This window comes from Carassius gibelio, chromosome B21 (genome assembly GCF_023724105.1).
Source record: "Carassius gibelio isolate Cgi1373 ecotype wild population from Czech Republic chromosome B21, carGib1.2-hapl.c, whole genome shotgun sequence".
NCBI lineage: Eukaryota > Metazoa > Chordata > Actinopteri > Cypriniformes > Cyprinidae > Carassius > Carassius gibelio.
Genome location: NC_068416.1, coordinates 17,673,872 through 17,696,872, shown reverse-complemented (window position 1 = coordinate 17,696,872; position 23,001 = coordinate 17,673,872). Strand labels below are relative to the sequence as shown.

At 38.7% G+C, this 23,001-nt stretch overlaps 1 protein-coding gene across 2 annotated transcripts in view; it reads right to left on the bottom strand.

The window, feature by feature from the left end:
* LOC127985932 (nectin-3-like protein) overlaps positions 1-23,001 on the bottom strand; it is a 56,089-nt gene that overhangs the window by 9,820 nt on the left and 23,268 nt on the right. The window contains exons 3-6 of one of the 2 annotated variants that reach the window (XM_052588144.1): positions 19,882-20,181; positions 17,344-17,461; positions 16,468-16,619; positions 1,789-1,933 (exon numbers count right to left, since the gene is read on the bottom strand). In XM_052588144.1, the coding sequence (XP_052444104.1) occupies positions 1,789-1,933; positions 16,468-16,619; positions 17,344-17,461; positions 19,882-20,181 (715 nt within the window). Of the gene's footprint in view, positions 1-1,788; positions 1,934-9,774; positions 12,322-16,467; positions 16,620-17,343; positions 17,462-19,881; positions 20,182-23,001 lie in introns of those variants that run through there. The other variant, XM_052588143.1, reaches the window with a different exon arrangement.

The window sequence follows — 23,001 nt, the reverse complement described above, 5'->3', positions numbered from 1 at the left end:
CGCAGTGTAATGTACTTAATGATATCCTGACTGGACAAACAACAGTCTTCAATAAACTATTCACTTCAATATGTGACTCTGAGTAAATCGGCTTTGCATGTTAGACCTAAAGTGTAACACCTGAACACATCGATGAGCACAAATCGGTTTCGTGCATTGTTCTCCAGTCGAAGCCTGTAAGGTCAGTGACCAAAGAGTGGTAATGGTTAAGTTTTATGCTGTCATTCAGGTTCAAAGAATGGTCAGGAAGTTGCTGAGGAAGCATGGTAATGATTAAATAATTCACCAGGTAAGTGCCCATGTACTGCACCAACTGTCCTACACACTGAAAGTCTACACGTGGCAAAGCATGTGACTATAAGTCAAAATATCTCAGATGTCTGACACAAAGACAGCATAGCATCAGTGCTATTTTAATATATCCAGAGGCATATATCCAGCACAATTTTTTTTTTTTTTTATGTTTTCTTAACAATCCTTTTAATTTATCAAAAGGCCATTTAAGTAAAGTGAACTCATTGTCATGTTCAAGAAACCAGAGATGATTTGAGCTTTGTGACATGGTGCATTAACCTGCTGAAACTAGCCATGGGAAGACGGGTACACTGTAGTCATAAAGGGATGGACATGGTCAGCAACAATACTCCGGTAGGCTTTGGCGTTTAAACAATGCTCAATTGGTACTAAGGGGCCCAAAGTGTAAAAATATCCCCCACACAATTACACCACCACCAGCAGCCTGAAACATTGAGACAAGGCAGGATGAATCCATGCTTTCATGTTCTTTACGCCAAATTCTGACCCTACCATCTGAATGTTGCAGCAGAAATCAAGACTCATCAGACCAAGCAACATTTTTCCAATCTTCTATTGTCCAATTTTGTTGAGCCTGTGTGAATTGTAGTCTCTGTTTCCTGTTCTTAGCTGACAGGAGCAGCACCCGGTGTGGTCTTCTGCTGCTGTCGCCCATCTGTTTCAGGGTTCGACATGTTTTGTGTTCAGAGATGGTATTCTGCATAGCCTGGTTTTAAAGAGTGGTTATTTAAGTTACTGTTGCCATTCTATCATCTCTAACCAGTTTGCCCATTCTCCTCTGACCTCTGACATCAACAAGGCTTTTTCGTCCACACAACTGCCACTTACTGGATATTTTCTCTTTTTCGGACCATTCTCTGTAAACCCTAGAGATGGTGTGTTTGAAAATCCCAGTAGATCAGCAGTTTTTGAAATACTCTGACCAGCCTGTCTGGCACCAACAACCATACCACGTTCAAAGTCCCTTAAATCCCCTTTCTTCCCCATTCTGATGCTCGCTTTGAACTTCAGCAAGTCGTCCTCACCACATCTAGTATTGTATGTTCTAAGTATCTTTAGTAAACCTATAAAGGTTACACTTTATTTTAAGGTTCTTGTAACGGTGTAATTACACATTTAGATGCTGAATAATATATATTGACCTACATTTACTTACTATTTGGTAAGGGTTAGGATTAGATTACATGCATGTAGTTATTCATATTTTATTGTTATTATAACAGTAAGCACATGTAAGATGTAACAAGGACGCCATAAAATAAAGTGTTACCCCTAAAGAAAGTATTTTGGTACTTTACAGAACATTCAGAGAACATTCTGAACATCGCTCTCTGTTTACTGCTCACTATTAGCTGCTAACATTGCTATACTGTGTTTTGGAACAAAGATGGCATTCTCACAGAGCTCATCTTGCAGGTGGCCATTAAAGTAAATGTCAGATCATCTATAAGTGAAGATATTGCATATACTCACACTTTATCTGTGTATGTGGGTGGGGGAGCCTTGCGTGCTGTGATCAGGACGATGATGAAGACTGTGATGAGGAAGAGCGCCAGCACAGCTCCCATCACAGCTCCAGCAATAGCCATGGAGGATGTCATCTGCTTCTGAGACATGTCTGAAAGGCACCACAACACAGTGAGCAAAAACAAAAGCTAATTAATCAATCAACACAGCCAGTGATACTGGAGGTACATCACGTTTCACTAAAATTGCAAGAGAAAAACACTGCTGATCTTGGCACAGAATGGCTAAATGCCACAAATTATAACAAAAAGCACAAAAGAGCAAAGCAAAGCCAGTTGAAGCAGATCACAACTGTATGTAACATGCTAAAGCTCAGCATGTGTCGATGCAGATTGTAAAAGACAAACAACAAAACAGCAAGAGGCTACAAGACAGCTTAGTTAAATAAAGATGTGAATAAAGATGTGACAACCCCAACAGTGAGGACAGAGTCAGCAAAAACTGAAAGCTCATGCAGCCAGAACAGTTGAGAGAGGGGAAATAAATACATAAATAATTTAGTTTTTATTTACAAATGAATAATCACAATTTACTTTACAGTTTACGCAAGAAGAGGATTTGTTGTGAGTCAATGACTTGATTTACAAGAAAATGTATAAAATACAGCTTAGTAAGATTATTATTATTATTATTTCATAAATCTTAATCATTTTTGTTAGATTTATGCTTCATACAACAAAACATTTTTTTTTAGTTTCCTTATCCAGGGGCTTGTACCTACAGTAGCTAACATTTACATTTAGCAGATGCCTTTTTCAAATGTGACTTAAAAAATTAACAAGCAATGTTTATGTTCAGTTATTAAATTATTTAACAATCCCTTTAGGCTATTAAAATGTTGTTGTTTTTTTTCCCAGAATGTTTTGAATTTTTTTATGGGGAACAGTTTCTTTATTCATGCAAATGTGAATAACATAATGAAAATTATTTCTAAAAAAAAATATATAAAAAAATAAAAAATAATATATATATATACACACACTTTTTTTTTGCAAATGTTGTTTTTGTCCCAAAAGTGAGTTATGGTGGCCACAAAAGTGTAATTATCAAACTTTGATGACTAAAGATGCCACAACAAGAAGACATGTTTTGCTTCTGAAGTAAATTTCTCGTTTTCGTCAACATGAATCTAAAGTAGAAAATTCTTTATCTCGCCAATTTTCATTAAACATAATGGAAAATTATTAATTAGCTTCATATGTAATGTTTCAGCAAACTTATATATTTTCATCTCCTTTCATGATTTGTAGCACCCACTTTTCAAGATCAAATCAGTTCCTAATATATATATATAATAATTCCCACCCTATAGTTTTCTTATCTTTTGCCAGTATTTTACAGTGCACATCAGTGCATGTCCTGGTGTAACATAATCAAGCATCAGAGCAAATGAGAACTAGTTGTTTGATGTTGTGGCGAGTCAGGTGGATGGGTGGGTTGTGCTGAGGTTGGCAGGGGCAAGCTGTATTCAGCCAGCTCTAAGGCTCAGTAATTAGGACCCCATGCTGCCCTCCTTTAAAGCCTGCTGTTACTGTCTCCCCCACCCCGCAGAGCAATGCACTTATGCTTTGCTGCACTCCTTCCTTCAAGCCTTTCCTTCCACTCTCTTTCTCTGTCATTACCACCTCCTCTCTCGCTCGCTTTTACCGTGAGCTTCACACTCTTGCGCAACTTCATTTAGCAGGCTGACCAGAATCAAGGTTTCTAGCTCGTTATCCCCACGACGGGACTCCTGTAAAGGGATTACATCCATTAATTAAGATTAATTAAACTCAAAGAGCGCCCTTTAGGATGATCAACAGACTATTTAGCCGAGAGGGTGGAACACTGACACCGTATTACCCAACTTTGCCACCTGACCAACAGTATAGTTTGCGGTCGTTGATAATGCAGTATTCAATAAAAAGCATTTGTTTTTTTCTGCCTTCTTTGTATTTTTCCCTAACACAAATCAATCGAACATGTTACCGAGTGTTTTCCCTGAAGGTTTTATGGTCGAGAAGCCAATAATTACCACAGTGCTGTTACTGTTATCTCACCTCTGCTCTCACAGGAGAACAGAACAGGATGTTTAGTCGAATCATTCAATACTGATCGTTTGAGTGTAGCAAGCGGTAAATATTTGGCCTGCTGAGCACACGTCCGGGTCTGACAGAAGCTGGCACGGGAAGAATAAAGACAGTGAGAGCAGGAGGTTGAGGGTGTAAGGTTTCATGAGGAGAGGGGATTGTGGCTAAAAACAAGCACTGGGATGGAGAGTGTTGGCAAAAGTTTTGGCACTGAATTGGAGGTTTGGCACAGTGGAGATTCAACCACACTTGTGACAGATCGCTGCACAGCAAGTCCATACGGCGACATCTGAAGGCAGCGTAATAAAAATGACTCCTGTGAAGAGTTAAAAGTGAAGCGTGTAATTTCTGTGCAACTAGGGCTTGGCGATATGGCTAAAAGCATTATCACATTATTTTTTTTTACCCCCCTTATATCATTTGATACTGATTTTTCTTACAGTACACAGTATGTGGAATGCACTTCTTTCTTCACTAATGGTATGAAATGAATACTGATACTACCATGTCATTTTTCTAATACCTTGCTCACATCCTTGTTTTTAGTTTTTCTCAAATAATCATTTAATTTAAATTAATCATCAAAAACAACATCCAAATCAATTAATTCCTAAAGCTTAACAATTTAAGCAATTTTTGGTATCACTTTATTATAGGGACCAATTCTCACTATTAACTAGTTGCTTATTAACATGCCTATTATTAACATATTGGTTGTTTATTAGTATTCAGGCCTATAAAGCACATATTATGCATGACCATATTCTACATCCCTAATCCCAATACCTAAATTTAACAACTAGCTTATTAACTATTAATAAGCAGCAAAACCCAATTTTATAAAATATAACAGATTTGATACAAAACACCACATTTTTATCAATTGTTAAACAAGGTGCTGCATAACATCATTTGCATAGCGTATAAATTAAAACATGGATGAAATTTATCTTGGTTGATGATATTCTCTATTTCAGGATGCTCAAACCAAATACCCGTAGCACTATTTTGGTAGTGTGACAGTGTTTACCATTTTTGGTAAAACAATTTTAAGATGCAAAATTCAATAATTACAATAGAAACCCTGGACTTTTATATAAGGGTTAAACATTTTCCCACACAGACTGGTTCAAGTTTTTGGTGCAGATTCATCACGTTGACCTTTAACCTCATAATGCTAACAATAAGACAGGGCTAGTTTTGCACAATATCCAAGGAGTAAACAGATTAAGGATAAGAGAGGAACTCTGTTAGTCCCTGAGAATGTTCCCAACATTTATCGAAATGTTTCTTTACTAAAATCCCCTCACTACCCTCCACACTCCTCCATTACTCATTAGCACATAGCTTGGCATCCAGTCCAGAGTGTCTCTATGTATTCCTCTATAGATGTTTTCGGGAGGTTTAACTTCGTTTGGGATTATATGTGGTTCAGTGTATGGGAACAATGGTCAGGGACAGTGGCAGGGCAGGGAGGGGGCAGGGGAGAGGCCATCATTCTGCCGTCTGGCGGGTAATACCACAGATGGGCCCCCCACAGCGAGTCACAAGACCCTTTACACTTCAGTTCAGCAAGGGTTAAAGCTGTCACTTGCTGCACAATACTCACCTCAAAAAATACTAATTATAAAGCCACAGACAGATTTGGTTTATTCACTCCCAATCTAAATAATCTCCCGTGTGACGAAAAATGCAAACTTTAACATACTTGTAAAAATTGAACACACACACATATATATACATATGCAAACACACACATACACTATCTGAAGTACACAACAACTGCACATTCAATCTAAATGAATGGTTTTTGGATAAAACTGTACATGAACTTCTAGAATTTGGTGTGTTTGTGTGTAAATATACAAGCTCTTTTCAAGCTTTTTCTTGAGCTGTTACTTTCAGCCATCCTCTACAGACATCTTCTGAAATCTGTAGTTCCCTCTTCTGTGGTTCTCTTCTTAAGTGCCGTGACCATAATTCAGGTGCCTTTTAGCAGCTCACTTTTACCCCACTGGACTTAAGACTTTTCACAGGTGAGTCCAGACTTGAACCGTAGCCTTTGAAGGTCCTCTCATCCCACCTAAGAGATGTTTATCAAGCAGATTTGAGATTTCGAGACTTTGGCGGGGAAATTCACGGCTCAGAGCAGAGGTGATCGCAGAGTAAAGAGGGATTAAATGGGTTCACACTCGCTTAGAACCGGTTGAAGGGTTGAAGGGGTGATCAGGTGTTTCTCTTAGAATGAGTGTTATGGGTCTCAGATAGTCGTATTGGACACGGACTCCCCGCAACTCATTCAACGCTCTCGGTGGGTATTTGATAACAGGAGCTGGGTGGGGGATAAAGCATCACAATGCATTCTGGTAAATGTTACATGGGGAAAGCTGGCCTTCCCTGCTGGCTGACACCTGATAGCCATATTGGACTGCAGGTAGGGTGTTTGTCTGCGTTGGACCGGAAAGGGTTTCTGTTGTGTGTTCGCAACCCATGAGTCTTAATTACTGTGAAACTCAACTACAGTCTGTGGGGCAATAAAAGGAACTGGAGAAACGTCCTTGAAAAGGGCAAAGGTTTATGATGCTGCTGACCGAAAGGGCTCAATGACTCGAATAGAACACATTTGTCCTAATAGAGGTCACTACAGGAAAGAAAGAGCACAGCTTAAGTGATTTCAAAAAGTTTGTTCTGGGGTAGGTCGAGTGTCAGAGGTCATCTTCGTTTAGACTGCCAGATTTTTATGAAGGGGTTATAATGTGTGTGACAGATTCTGGGGGGTCCCTGTCTATCATAAAGGTTTCAAAAGGTGGTTTCACAGCAATGTCATAGAAGCATTTTGGGTTCCCCAAAGAACCTTTCATTGAACATAAAAAACATGAAATTTTTTTCTTAGCGTGAAGAACATTTTAATAACCTAAAGAACCTTATAATGCTAAATAGAACCTTTTGTGGAATAAAGTTTCAGCAGAAGTTAAAGGTACTTTGTGCACTGAAAAACTATTGTCACTCAGAAGGTGATAGTAAATTTCACAATTGAATAAAGAAACAGCAAGGAACACTGAATTAATCATTACATCTTTAATTGTTTTTATAAAACAATCCAATAATCGTTTTAATTACAAATTCAAAAAATACAAATGAAACAAAAATAAAAAAGACAAGTCCTTATATAATTTTTTTCTTCTAAATTTTCATACATTAATCTTGATTATAGAAGTCATAATTAAAAAGTATTATATTTCTTCAATCTAAATTCAAATAGCAGTTCTGCATAGTTTGCTACCTTAATACAAATTCAATTAAAACTATTTCAAAGGAATTCAGTTCCAATTTGCCCACAAACCAGCGACAGTATTTTATCCAGAATTAAAATCAGAGAGAATATTTTCCTTCTTTTTTCAGATTAAATTATTATACTATTCCCAAGCTGAGAAAATTGGGTGTAAAGAAAAATGGCTAATAAACATTTAGCTATGGATTGGTTATGTTTTATAAAATCACCATCAGCAAAGGAAACACATATAATGCTTAGTATTTGTGTTTTTATATATTTGTCTTAACATGACATCTTGAGAACCAGCTGGAGGCAGATTAATATCACTATATTTGGTTACATATTTGTACACCCCACCTAGTATATCTGTGACTGTGAAATAATAAATGCAGTAACACTTTCCAGTGTTCTAGTTCTGATAAATAAGAGACTCCCTAAAATGGAGCCCTGAACATTTAACAACAGCCAACCACCGAGGGAACGGTTTCATGACCACTGTGATGTATTAGTGGGAAAATATTTCATAAAAGATAGATATCTGAGAAGCAGAGAGAGTCACAAAATGACACATTTTCCAAAGGAAACATCCTCTGGAAAGGAAAAAAAAGGGAAGAAAAATCCTTAGTCACAATGACCGATCACAACCTTTTAAAGTGTCCGTCTTTTATAGGAGGAGTTTATAATGCCATATTTCATCTTCACGCATGCATTTATTTTGAATCGTCCCCTTCTTGTCCTTTTTAACCTTGAGCCATCTTTGACTCCTCCCTTCTTCCTGTTTCAAGCTCCCCCTCATTACCCATCTCCTCTTCTTTTTTTCCACCGAATTACCCTCTTTTCATCCGCTCTCTAACCCCTCTTGTTTCTCTGAGACAGGAGGCACAGGTATCCCTCAAGAGAACAAGCCCGTGAAGAGTCTGTTGCCATGGGGACGGTGTCAATAGCCTGGAAGGGGGCTGTGGCAAACAAAACCATTCTACCGGACTAATTTAACCAATCAGAGGCACTGGTGGAGCAGGGAGGGGGCGGAAGGTAATACAGCCCCTTAGAGAATCTATTCAAACAGTCCAGTAAGAGACAGCACCCTCTTCACCCGTCATATTGTGACTGCTCAGATAATGAATGACATTGTTATTTTCAGTGAGATAACCTCAGGAACCTGGACTTAAGATACCTGAAGGAAGGAAAATCTCTCCATTCTGTATATTCCCGAAGGAATAAAGAGCATGTTTGTGTCATTATTGGCATTGTTCAGAAGAACATGTTTCAGTGCTGCTTCTATTGACGTGGTTCTCAGGATGATGGCCTGTGAAGGACAACATGTAGTTTACACATTGAATGACTAACAAAAATGAGAAAAAGCACCAATATAGAATGAATCAACCCATGAAAATTGTATTATTTTTGTACACTACAATTAAAAAAAGATTTTTTTAGAATTTTTAAAAAATATAATTTTCATACGCATTTTCAAGATACAATATAATAGAAATATTGTGAAATACAAAACTTTTTTTATTGCAATATTTTCCAATGTCATTTATTCCTGTGATGGCAAAGCAACATATTCATCTTTACGTAGGAGTCACATGACACACATAAGAAACATTGTTTTCTTATTAATAGTGTTGAAAATATTTTTTGATAATGTGAAACATTTTTTCTGAGGACTCTCCGAGATGTTCTTTTTAAATTTGTATTCATTTAAAATAGGAATATTATGTAACATGCAAATGCCTTTACTATAACCTTTGACCAATGACATTTTTTCATTGCATTTAGATTTACATTACTTAAAAAAACAATTAAGTGAATCTGTGAAACAGTAAACTAAATAATTTAGAAAAATAGTACAAAGCAGTACTAAAAACTTCAGTGCATCCCAATAATAAAACGAGGCCATATCAAGATAAAATATGTAAATCATGGATAATTTGTCATTATTTTGATACTTGTATAACCCTGATTTGATTTGAAGATGGTCCAAAGCATTAAAAGACTTCTTTGCTATATAAAAAGGCACGTTTTATGAGCCGACTTTGGACATTGACTCATTGTGGAACAACTGTAATTACTAGCTTGTCCCACCACCAGCTGATTGGACAGGATGACAGACTCTCCAACGGCTATGAAACAAAAACCACTCAAACACCGTTTAGTCCCACTGCTGTGCTTGATCTCCCCTTCGTCAACCAGCTCCCCCATCTTCTCTCACAAAGATCGACAGAAGAGCCGTGCAAACACAGGAATCAACAAGTCCATAATCCAGCCCACTTTAGGGCTATCCTAGGTAAGTCTGAAAGGAAGTTTAGCCCCCATCCACAGGAAGCTTTTAGCCACAGGCTTTCCCACAAAATATGCAGGAGGTTTAGAGCACGAAGGGATCTTTGGAGATGAAGTAGTGTAACCACAGCAAAGGAAAAGTGGGCGTGAGGAATACATCCCTGGAGGCCTCCAGGAGAGTAGAGGAGACCCCAACAGGGAGCATTTCTGCAGCTGAAGCAACCAGTCACACCCACGACCTCAACATTCACCCCTCCAACCTGCAAGAAATGGATCCGAGGCCAACTCAGAAAACAAAGAAACATGTCACAGAAAAAAAGGTGCTTTATTTTAAAACAAATGTATCCCAAAGGTTGATTTTTACAAAATAATGCTCAGTATCATCTATACATTGCAAATACGTTTCTTCCTTGCTTTTTTTTTTATTTATTATTATTTGTACATTTTATTTTGTTACAGTAGCTCTTTTGTAAAACAAGAAAAAAAAAAAAAGTGAAAAAGATGTTCCGGAGAAGTGTACGTGTGATCCTCTCATCACAATTGGTGTAATAGTGTTTTTTTTTTTAGTGCGTTCCACCGCTGAATCTCAGGCTTCCTACAGGAACGATAAATTCAAACAAACTAATAAACAAAACAAGCTTCTCCTATCTGCCAGCATATATACATTGTTTTCATCGAATTCTTCACCCAAAGCTGTACACATAGACATTCTAAGTTCATAACTCTGATGTTCACCGTGACTCAAGTGTCACGCGTCATTTAATTCGAGCAAAACAATTTGTTTTTGTCTGAAAGAAGCAAAAATGGCACACAAAACAAGGTGGTGGACAAAGCACAGTACAAAATGATGATCTCAGGACCCAACCTGACCGCTTTATGCCTCAAAACTACTCGCATTCTTCTTCTGAAAATGATACTCACTCGTTCGTAACTTCTGCATGCACATTATAATGCTTACAGGGCATGTCTTCAGTTTAAGGCACTACAGTATCATCTCCAATATCTTAAACACCAACCATACACATCTGCTAGCTTATTAAGATCCAGCCAACACAAGTTTAATGACCAATATCGTGTGTGTTAGGCTATCGTCTTCTGTGTTAAATTATGTGCGCGAATCTGACTAGAAATCTGAACACGATTGCACAGGCAATGAGCCGATTCATCACAACACTGTTGGTTAACACCAGCTGATTGGATTTACATATTACAGACACACACACACAGAGAAACACAAGAGACAGGCACAGGCTTTGATTCGTGACGTAATGCACAGTCGCTGAATGCAGTCGGAGGTTGTTAACACTGGGCAGTGATGGTCTGACGAAGACAAGCCAGACAGCTACATTAATACGGGACAAGCTTTCATGTTGAACAATGGCAGTAGTTTAAATGTACATTGCCCAACTGCCTCCTGCAGAAAGACTCAATATTTGATGGCACAAACAAAAGAAATCCAGAGCTAATACAGTGATGCAGGGGTATGCAAATGGAAGCTGAATTGATACAATTACAGCCACCCCATTTCGGCAATCATCCTGTCTGGCTTTTGCCCATTGGGCTTTATCAAATCCGGCATGCTCCTCCCTGTCTAGCTCCTCCCTACAGCTCCGAATGCCAGTAGAGAAGAAATAAATGTTGCCATGGAAACCGCCAGGCTGTTGACAGGAGCTAATTTCTGCCTCCATCAGAGTGACAGCATTGAAAGTTGACGTGACTCATCGAAACTCATCGCTCACGACAGGGCTGATCTCAAATACAAATGGCATTTGTTCGAACTACTTTCATTTAAATAAACCACACAGTTCACCTCACTGTGCAAGGGAAACGAGTCTGGCTATTGATTTGGCAACTAATTTCACCCCTGAACTGGTTTATCGGTGAAACGTAAAGCAGACGTCTTGTTGCCTCACCAATCTAAGAAACAAAAGACGAGAATTATACCCTCACTTGGTCCCAAAACATCTATTTAGCCAGCTAACTAATGATTAAGCTAATGTACAAAAACAAACCGGTAGGTGTAAACTACTAAAAAAGGTGCATTTCCTACTTCTTTTTCTTTACATAACTCTGATCGTCCTCATTTTGCAGTCTGAAGCATTTTGTAAATGTCTACGCAGTCTCTTCCTGCTCGTTCTTCTCAGACATACCACTCCCTCCGGGAGATCATTGAGCCATCCATGTGCGACACGTATTCGTTGTCGTAGCAGTCCTCCGGCAGGTAGCGGGAGCCGTTGCTCATGACTTGCGGAGCGGCAAACCTGCGGGGCTCGGGCTGCAGTGAGCTCCTCTGGACATGATGGGCTGGAGTGAAGCTTTGCGGATGGACTGGGTGATGGTTGCTGTGATAGCAGTGCTCAAGGTTGTGATGATTATGGTGATTCATTTGCCCGGCTGCTTCCCTCAGAGCTCTGCTGCGACCGTTGGGTGATCGCTCGCGGTCGAAATCACCCCACTCTTCTCGATCCTTGTCAGGGTAGATGGTGCCGTTATCCTGGTTGGATTTGAGTTTGGTGTCAGGGCTTCCTTTGCTGTAGACTTGCTGCAGCTCATGGGGCTGGGGAGCCTTTTGCATATCCGAGGGGCCGTGATACTGCTTTGTGTAGTAGTCGCCGCGGAATGTCCGCCGTTGACGCTGGTAATAAACTCCACCCAGAATAAGGAGCAACAGCAGGAAGAGTGCACCGCCTACTGCCCCACCCACAATCGTGCCTAGGCTCCCCTCCGGCAGAGGTGCCAGGGTTGGAGACGTGATGAGGGCTCGCTGCTTATTGCCAGGCGTGGTGGCAGAGATGTCGGCGGTTAGGAGGCGCACAGGGGTGGTGGAGGGCATGGTGGTGGTTGAGGGAGGATCTAATGGAGGAAAGGAAAGAGGGAGGGGGGGCAGGAGGCAGGGATGGACAGACAAAGAAAAGTAGATAATGTCAATGTCAGCTACATCAGTATATCATTAACAGTCATATGAATCTGCTTCCAAGATTGTAATATCTTTTAGCATGACATATAGCGTGAATAACAGGACTATCCTCTATTGCCGTGGATGCAATAGTTCCAGGTCTTTCATTGCAAGGATGCGATTGCAAACCTTCCGACGGCTTCAAAACCTGAAACTGTTGTCCAGAGCAAAGACGACTAAAAACATGGAAGAGAAAGGAGAGTTGGGATCATCATGATAAGGGATTCATGAGGAGCTACATACTAACATCTCCAGCTAACACTGAAGTACAGTCATCTGCGACATTGAAACCTAATGAGAGACATTTGTGTTAGCTGAGAGAGGGAGTACGGATGACCACATTGCTGAGTGATGAGAGCAAACTAAATGAAAGGAAGGGGTCAGGAAAAGGGTATGTTCTACTGAGGAAGGGAAGAGGGTTAGCCATCGAGAATACCCAAGGATTGGGTGACTGCTACGCCTAACTGCTAACATGGTGCTAGAGTAGAAGATTGCGTTAACGCCATTACCATGCATTGATCGCTTGATTGTGTTAGGGAGCGTGTAGCGTTTCATCGCATTCTGGGGCATGCATCTGGACTATGCAAGCAACGTTCTCGGAGACTGGAAGCTGAAAGTCAGACTATCCCATTACGGAGTGTCCTGTTCCTGGCGCAATGAGAGTTATTTGGCTGGCTGTGAAGTGTGCATGCATTGAGCGCAGAACGTGCAAGTTCACTCTCAGGAGTCAGGGCTGCAAGCTCTTCAGGGTTACGCAGCTCAAATGCTCCAGCTAAAGTGGGGAATAATTTGCTCATCCTTGCTGGAATGAATAATAAACGTAGCATACATAAAGCATTCTTGGACGGTTTTGTTCCCGCAAGGTTAAAGGTAATTTGGATGCATCTGTGGGTCTGGTGAGTGAATGCATGTGTGTGTGTATATAGGAAAGAGCAGCTTTTTAGTTCAGGAAAACTGAAACGTTTGTACATTATTTGGCAACATTAAAAAAATAAAAAAAAAAGATTCAAAATCCTTTTCACACACCCACAATATTCCCAGCACAAACATTTGTTGCATATATGAAACCACAGGGATAGTTCAACCAAAAATCAAAGCTATCATCAAGGCTGATGCTAAAATCTAACTTGGCAGAGCATGGTCTCTTTTTATATACTTTATAAACTTCTACACACACACACACACACACACTCTTCCCATATTCATGAAAAATCTTAGTGCTAAGAGTTGCTAAAATTAAAAGTTTTTAGAAATTAAAAATTCTTAGAAATGTGTGTTTGCTCTTAAAATTAAAGATCCTAGTTAAGAAAAAAGTAATTCAGAAAGCATCTAAACCCTTAAAAGAGCTCTTAAGGTCCAAAATTGTTAGGAGTACTGATGAGGACTTTTAAGAGGCTTAAGAGTTTCTTTAGCAGTGGAGAAAATCAACTAAACCTGAAGATTGAGAAAAAAATGCACATTTGCACACAATGCATAAAAGTGAGTTAATAAGACACTACACATTAGATCGTGCAGTGATCATGTTGGTGACTGATATTTTTAAAAACACGCTAACATCTCAGAGTTAAAAAATGCCATAGCAACGTAAATGAAAGTAATAACTATATTAACAATGGCCACGTCCACACTGTCAGTTTTAGGGACTGACAACAGCATTTCATTACAGTCTCAAAATGTCCTGTTCAAACAGCAGCTTACTGTACAGTAGCATCTCAAATACCGTCTGTATGAACGTGCAATGCGAGTCAAGCCACCCCTATATGCAATCGCGTCATTTTCTGCATCTTGCACAGAACACAAAACTGATGGAAACTGGAGAACAGTGACCAGATATACAACATTTTGATGATGCACGTCTTATTTCTCCACTGCTGTAATTTATGCAGAGTGAAAACAAACATGAGCATCTCTCTCGCACTGTACTACAAGTTGTCGAGTTCATACAGAACGTGTTTTCTGAGAATGCTGTTGTGAGTCCTGAAAATAGATGGGTGTGAGTTTGGTGATAGAATGCAGTGGTCATCCCGTAAATAACTGTATTGTGTGAACGTAACCATGTTAACGTCTTAAATACAGAACTGAAAACCAGATTCTGCTGCTGTGTGAACGTGGCTACTGTATCTTAACATATCAAGCTACTAGAAAAACTTCGCAGCAGTCATGATTTTGGTCGGTCATAACTTTCTACAAGCAAAGTGACCACACAAACAATTACAGCACTTTCAGAACCTTATTGTGTCAGTGTTCGTTTACTATCACATACCTTAAGATTAACAGCGTGGTAAATAAAAAAAGTACGTACAGGCTATAAAATAATGTGTGTAAGAGAGAGTATGGTAAAACAGGAAAAATTACGCCTGTAATTTCAAAGTGAAGGCTTAGAAAAATAAAAAAAGTGCTTTAGGCTTTATTATATGACAACCAGCCAATCACAGTCTTCCAAAGACTGTGTCATACTTAGTAAAAGGGTCAGGCCGCCCCCCCTCACTAAGATGAAAGTTTATGCCTTTTCCTCGCTCAGAGTTGCTCTCAGAATTGCTCTTAAGCGAAGACTCCGATGTAGACATTTTTAAGCTATATTAGAGGATACTTAGAATCTTTAAGAATACGGGCCCTGATGTAAAGAAAAAATAAAATCGTATGGGTTTGCAACACAACGGTGAGTACATAATGAAAGAATTAAAATTTTTGTGTGAACTATCCCCTTAAAACCACAAGGACATGTATAATGTCAATTTATTTTAATTTATTCAATTTCGCCCAGCGAGTTAAAGAATAATTTGTTTCAATCAATAAACAGTAGAGCTTCTGGCCTCAGCACGTCAGTGTCCAGAAGGGAAGAGAACAGGACATAAAGAGAGGAAAAGTCATGGAGAGGTCAGAAATCCCTCCCTCTCTCATGCTTCTCTTCTCTGTGCCTCCACAAAATACAAACTTTTATGGTACCCCATTCCTGTCCATACACTGTATGGATCAACCCGTTTGGAGGGAGTGTGTGGGTGTGTATTTGGTGAACACACAGGGTGTTTAACATGCAGGACAGGTGCTGTCCACCCATACTCATGCACAAAGATCAGCAACTAACAGTAGCACACACACACACACTTCACACCCACAATCACTCAGTCAATACGCAAACAGCAGCAGAATGCATTATAGTAGAAACATCACGACTCAAATGACGCAAAGGGACTCTTAGAAGATAGACGCAGACAACTTTGACAAAACAACCAAACACGCATAAAAACGCAACTTCATGCACATAGAAGCGGGATCTTTCTCAAGGGGAGAGCATAAGAACATTTCAAAAGAAAATACATAATTAATGGTGGTTGAAAAGAGCTGGTGAATGTTTCATGAATCTAGGACATCTCTCAGTGAAGGTTGCTTCCGCTCTATTCTCCCCTTGTATAACAGCATGACAGTCTCCGAGATGTAAGTGTGCACAAGGGAGGGAGAAAGAGCAACAGAGAGAGGGAGGTAGTAATAGTGACGATCACAGAAACAAATTAAACGACAGTATTCACTGTTTAATGTTCACGCAAAAATGATGGGAGATAAACATAATGAAATGTGACTGCAAACACCTGTCTCAGAGGTCAATTAGATAATGACTCAGGAAACCCAATAAAAACCCATCAAAACTGTTTGTTTTTTTTTAAAGCCAAAGCTGAACTTAAAATTAATTTAAATAGAAGGCTAATGCCTTTTGGGGAAAGGCCTCTGTGTCAGGAAAATTATTATAAGCTTGTGTGCTGCATAAAAATGGATCCAGACCCATGTAAATAATGTTAGGATTTAATATTTTCAGGTGAACTGTTCCTTTAAAAAACAAAAATCAGATACAGCATTCTCAGTCCACTCATTTCAGTTTACTGCCAACATTTCAACTCACCAACACTGGTTTTGTATGAGTGTTGAAATAAATTTGATTGGTAAAGTTCTGATGTTATTTCTTACCATTGTTTCTCCAGTTTCACAAAGGAAACATACTGGTAAACTTTGGTAAGACGGGTATTTCATGTTTCAAGTCTCTTACTCACCCTGAACACGTATTCTAATGTCTCGACTGCCCAGTCCGATGTCGTTTCCCACCTCACACCTGTAAACCCCAGAGTCGTTCTTCTGCAAGGGTCTCATAAACCCCAAAGAGTTATTCACCACCTCTACTCCATCTGGCATCTCTCCATCCAACCTAAAACATGCAAACACATTTTATCAAACTCTTTCCTTTGTCCAAGCCTGCCCAGGCACTATGGAAAATGTCAGTAGCGGCGGAAAACTAGAATGCGAGTCAAAGGCTTGACTGAAAATACGTTTCTTAAGATTTTTTAAGTCTATTAAAGATCTTAAAGGCCAACTATATTTAATGGTTAATTGCAGGCAAAAATAAACAAAAAGCTTTTGTGAAACTGATCAGTTGGACCAGATTTTGATAAAAATAATCAAACCAACAAGTGACTGGCATACATAAACAAGTTTTGAATTGTTAAAAATATTTTTGCCTGCCCATGACTCCTATTCCATGTCATTTTATAGTTCAAAAACTACACCATTGCGGTTATGGTTTGTCAAAACATTTATGACTGCTTGAGGCAGAAATAACTACAATTAATAAATGTTTAAGCTCACATGATTGACGTGCAGTCTTCTAACTCAGTGAACAATACTGAAAAAACATTAACAGATTAGTGGGTTCCTAGAATTAGATTTGCTTTAAATAAGTCGAATGTTTGGGCATCCACTCGTAATACTGATCATTTGCATTGAAACCTGACAGTTTGAATGATACTCTTGGTGTTGTGAATTGTAGAGATAATCTGTTGCTTTAAGAGGAGTTCAGAAAATTGTCAATAACACTCTGGAACCCATTCCAGACGTGGTGAGCTCTGGCTATTGTGAGTGTAGTGGTTACACACCTGATCCATCTGAAGTGCTGGGCAGGCGGGTTGGCCTTGGCTCGACACTTCAGTTGCACATTCTCCCTGCCCACATACCAGTCACCGTCATAGCCCAGCACCAGGATGTCTGGAGCAACTGCGCACACACGCAAAGCACAAAGAGATCATTCAGAGTAGTTTAAGAAAGGTAAAGCTAGGCTATGTATGGTTACAAACCCTATGAAATGACATGACAAGTGCAGGTTTCTTGACCTATGATGACCCATTTCCTATTGAAACAAAGTTTGGGTAGCACATATACATTTTTAAAGACCTTAAGAGGCTTAGTTTACATCATGTACTTGGTTTACATCATGTTACGTTACATATGTATTAGGGGGTGGGGCAGTCTAATGCTAGAGAGCATCCAATTCTTAGAAGTCAGAATAAATCATTAATATTTTTGGTCCATATTATGTATGTGGGTGTACACAGATATTCACATACACAAATAATATATATATACACTTTGTGGTTTGAATACATTAAATTATGTTTAAACTAATATCAATCTGTTAGAAAGTTGCATTTATAAGAAAAAAGAAGTCACAATTAGGAGAAATACCAAGTAAGTCACATGATTTCAAATCTCAATCTTGCAATTTTGACATTGTCTTCCATTTGAGATTATTTATCATAAATGTGACTTTGTCTCTAACAAAGTGACTTCAAATCGCTCTAAAAATATAGATAAAGCTACTTCTACATATAAAGAAACCATTATAAGAAATTAAGTTGGCAAGGCAGAAACAGCTTTTATAAATGTGTGCATATTTCTATGTCCATGACATATGGTACAACAATAAAGTAGCAATCTATAACAAAACAACATTATTATTACTAATTAATCACAAAGCAACATAATTCATCATTAGGACTTTGTATGTCTGACCAGCAGTACAAGACCACTTACAAAGACAATGGACACCGTATTGATTTGTGCCTTTAGAAAAGCTCTTTAAAGTTCTTTTAAGTGAGCGTGCTGAATTAAGATGTCATGTAGACCCTATGAGATGAAAAAAGATGGATGGAAAACTAAAGGAAAAAGCTTCCGTGACTGTAGCCCCCATTGAACGCAGAAGCGCCGTCCCATGACTGATGTGACCTCTCCCTCCTCACACTCCCTACACCGGCTGCTTCCTGTGCCTGTCCCTCACCGCTACATCTATATTTCATACAGCAGACATCTGCGCTTATGTACTCGCCACCAGAACAGATACACACTTACGCGCCTTCCTCGCTGCTCAATGGTGCTTAGTAGAAGTCTGTGTGCAGGAATCGTTAAACGCCGCTGATAAATCATTTGTCTGAAGCATCATTTTCGTATTCAGTATAAGTTCATGAAACCCTGAGGACTGTGTCTTAGCAAGAGGGCTTTTAGCTCCATCACGCACAAGACGGCATCAAGACATCATGTCATGTGGATAGTGACCGCACTGGGGTGATATGGAAAACAGATGTGAGCTCTGGACATAAATCTGATTGCCTGACGTGGTATAGAAAAAACAAAATGTAAGTTACTGTGAAATCTTCATGGAGAAGCTACTTTGGGTTTGTTGTGCTAGATTGAGCAAACAAAAACAGGCTTGCATGCACACAGGAACACACACCAAATGATAGTCAGGTTTGGCTTTTGGAAGTAAATGCGTTTAGTGGTCAATTGGCTGATAAATGGCTGCATGGTTTAAATTGCAAGAAATCTGATTCTTGCAGTTTTGTAAAAAAAAAAAAAAAAAATCAGATTTAAATGTGAGCAAATTGTAAAAGAGACATGCTACTAGGGCTGATTATCAGATATCCATATTTGATTGACTTTGATTAACAATGTCAGTTTGATATGATTATGGTTTCCATTTCATGTGGATGTGGATGCATTTCAGTTTAATGTTTAAACAATGCTTCTAAGGAAATGTTATAAATTATATAGTGAACATTTAAAAAATATATAATAATCTATATATAAATTATATATAAAATATTATATATAAAATATATAATAAAAAAAACTTGTGTGAATACTAAATGAAGCAAATTTTAAAATGGCATTTCTTATGAAAAAGCTAAATTACAATGCGAAAAACTAAGTACAGAACATCGGATATATTTTATAAAATACAGTTTTTAAAATGTACACAATATAAGTAAAAAAAATTATGTATAAACTTTCATGAGAAAACATTTTCCACAAGGATCTTAAAAATAGTGAAACGGTGAAAAGTACTTAAATAAAAAGAACACTTAATAGCAGAACATCTTTCAAAATATACACAATAGTATGCTCTAATAAAAAACAAAACAAAAAAAACAACAACATTGTATTGTATAACAGTTTTATTCTATTGTATGCTCTATTTCTACTGAAAAAAAAATTAAATATGAAGTTGGCATTAAGAATTAGTTATTAGAAAATCTGTGCAAAACAAAAAACATAAAAAAAACAACCACAAATGGATCCTGCACAAACAGAATCATGCGAACAATCTTGTCGCACTATAAAACCCCCTATCAGATACTCACACTGTACGTTGATGATATAAGGTATCCTGAAGTCGCTCTGTAGAGCGGGGTGTTTGACCACACATGTTATCGTGTGGCCCTGGGCGTGACGGGAGGGTTGCCAGGTGTAGTGCACCTGGGTCGTAGTGGTGCCGTTGACATCATCCTGCATGTGGGCCTCAGACGTGCCGTACAGATTCGTCTCCCAGGACACGTCCGCAGGGGGCCGAGCCCTCTCAGCAATACAGGTGGCCACTGTGGTTTCATTGCCACCGTCGATCAGAGCAGAAGATCCAGCAGAGACATACACCTTCGGCTCCACTAAGACAGAGAGAGACATGTTTGAGTTAAATATACCACACCACTTGCGTTTAATTCTGAGCTTTAATGTGAGGAGACAAACTCACACAGTTACTGTGTAGATGTATCAAGATAATGAATGAGCTAAAGCATTTCCATTCAGATTGGAGTACAAAGCTAGTAGCACAGCCAGTAAATTCATAAACTGATAAGAATGACTGAGAGAATAATTCGATTTTCGTTGAGAAGAAATAAAAGTCTTATCGAACTGAAAAAAATAAATAATTCTCTATGGTTACTACCGGCTGAGGGCGGCCTCGGTTTTATCATCAGAGAGCACTAAGTGCTTTTCCAGAGAAGATGAAATTATTTGTTTTAATGGCTTATCCAGTTTACATGGCAGAAGGGGCGGGGCTTGGGCGTGTGCAAGCCGTTATGAATCCAGCAGCGTCCAGGCCTGGAAACTGAGCTTTGCCTCCGCAACGGCTCACAGAAACATAACGTGTGGGGCGCTTGTCCCAGGCTCCTGTGACAAGGGAGGCCTGCTAAATCAAGAAGAGCTAATACAATCATATATTGATATACACTACTGTTAAAGGTTAGAGATTCAGTAATTTTTTTTTGTCATGTTTTAAAGGCTGATCAAAATGCAATAAAACATTAATATTGCGATACATATTATTAAAATGTAAAACGATTGTTTCTATTTGAAGTAACTTATTTCTGTGATGGCAAAACTAAATAGTCTGACATGATTCTTCAGAAATCATTCTATTGTGCTTGTTTGGTGCTCAAGAAACATTTTTTATAATTATCATTAACGTTAAAAACAATTGTTATGCTTTATATTTTTAATATAAATTAAAATTTATATAAATTATTTAATATTTTATATTTTTATTATAAGGATTGTCTGATGAATACAGTGGTTAACAACCCCCCCCCCCCCCCAAAAAAAGTTTATTTTATCATATTTGGTGATCTGATTATAAATATTCATTTGTATAAGTCAAAGGAAGTGTACCAAACAGACCCATTGATTCTCCCTTTCTCTTTCCCTGCTCAGAGTTTTGTTCTCGTCCCATCTTGTGAAGTATTAGCATTGGCAGTTGACCTTCAGAGACAACAGTAGCAGCTGTGGTCGTCGTACCTTCAACCATCCACTGTTGTGTGGTGAGTGACTTGCCATGAGTGCCTGTGTGTGTGTGTGTGTGTGTGTGTGTGTGTGTCAACTCTCGTGTGTCACTTTAAACCACAAATTCAACCAGACCACGCAATGACATCCCTGACCCTAAAGTGCAGTGGATCCCATAAGCAGCGGGCATCATTCCCACACTTATACACTCCTGTCTCCACACACACACACAGTACATTCCTCCTGATCTAATTATAGCTCCGGCGCATGTTCCTCCTCCCTCGCTCCTGCTCGCTCACTTCACCACCACTTTCCATCCTCCTGCATCCCACCCCCCTCCATCTCTCCTTTTATTAAAGCGCTCAGTCCCCGGTCGTCTCTGCTCTCGTTCACGTTCTGATTTTCCTCTAACTGCACAGCTCGTTTTGTCGATGACATCATCTTTTTCAATTCATCGCTTTCTGAGCTTTATGAACCTTCACTCAACTCGTGTGTCTGCATATACCATTTATTATTCTAACACAGCATCTACACTGTATGTGTGTGGCACACGTCAAAACTAGATCGCTTCATCTGACAATTTACAGCGTAGTAACGGTTTACAATCATGGCCCAACAGCATTCAAAGAGCATGATGTTCTATCTTCTCTGCAGAAAACAATGGCTAAGGTTACTATTAGGATTAGATATTAATTTGCATTAAAAAAAACAATTAGACATACAGTATAGGTACTGCATATGTAATTTTATATATGTATGCATGTGTGTGTATAATATAATGTATTATATCTAATCCTAATAGTAACCCTAGTGGTATTTTTTTAGTTTCTACAGAGAGAGAGAGAGAATAAGAATAAAGAAAAAAAAGTTTATTTGCAAAAACGGACAAATCAAACTGCAGTTTGGTTATTTTGATTACGTTAAAAAAATAACTACAAAATACAGCTAACTAACAAAATAAAAAAACCAATAAAAGCACGATAAAAAAAAAATGAACATACCCACCCACAACTTCTTAAAAAGTAGCTGCAATAATAATAGTAGCTACAATAACAAACTTTATTCAATAGTTATTTCAATGTTATATTACTACTTTATATAGTAAATACATATATAATTATATATTACAATTAACAGGCCAAATTTTAAACCATATGCAAAAAACAAAAGCTTGCCTATACAAAATACTTATACCAACTGATTTCTGTTGAAAATAACGTAGAATTTCATTTCACTGTTGCTAAAGTCTATTCTTGAAGCCACCGGTGACACAGAGGATGTTCCCTGTGTAACCTTCATCATAAACTCACAGAGGAAACATCGGCTCTCTTCAACCCTCCATAGAGCGATACATAATTGATATACCTAACATAAAGCACTGTGCTTGTAAACTTCTCTTGTTGTCTCTTGTACACCCAGATAACAAGAGCGCACCGCTTCGTTCAGCTGTATCTGTGTTTAGCAGAGCAGATGGCTCTGGGGGTTTGGTGGAGGAAGAGAGTTTAAACATCACCATGTTCTCTAAAAGAGCTGGACCGTCTCCCAAAACACTGCTTTCATTCCTGCCCTGAAGTTGCTCTTAATGTTTTTCCACCTTCTCGCACACACACCGCATACTTGCCTACTTACAGAAATAAGCAGCACTTTATTCGGCAGCTGTGATGTGCATTCACTCGCACGCCTTTCTTTGTTTGTCAACCGCACAC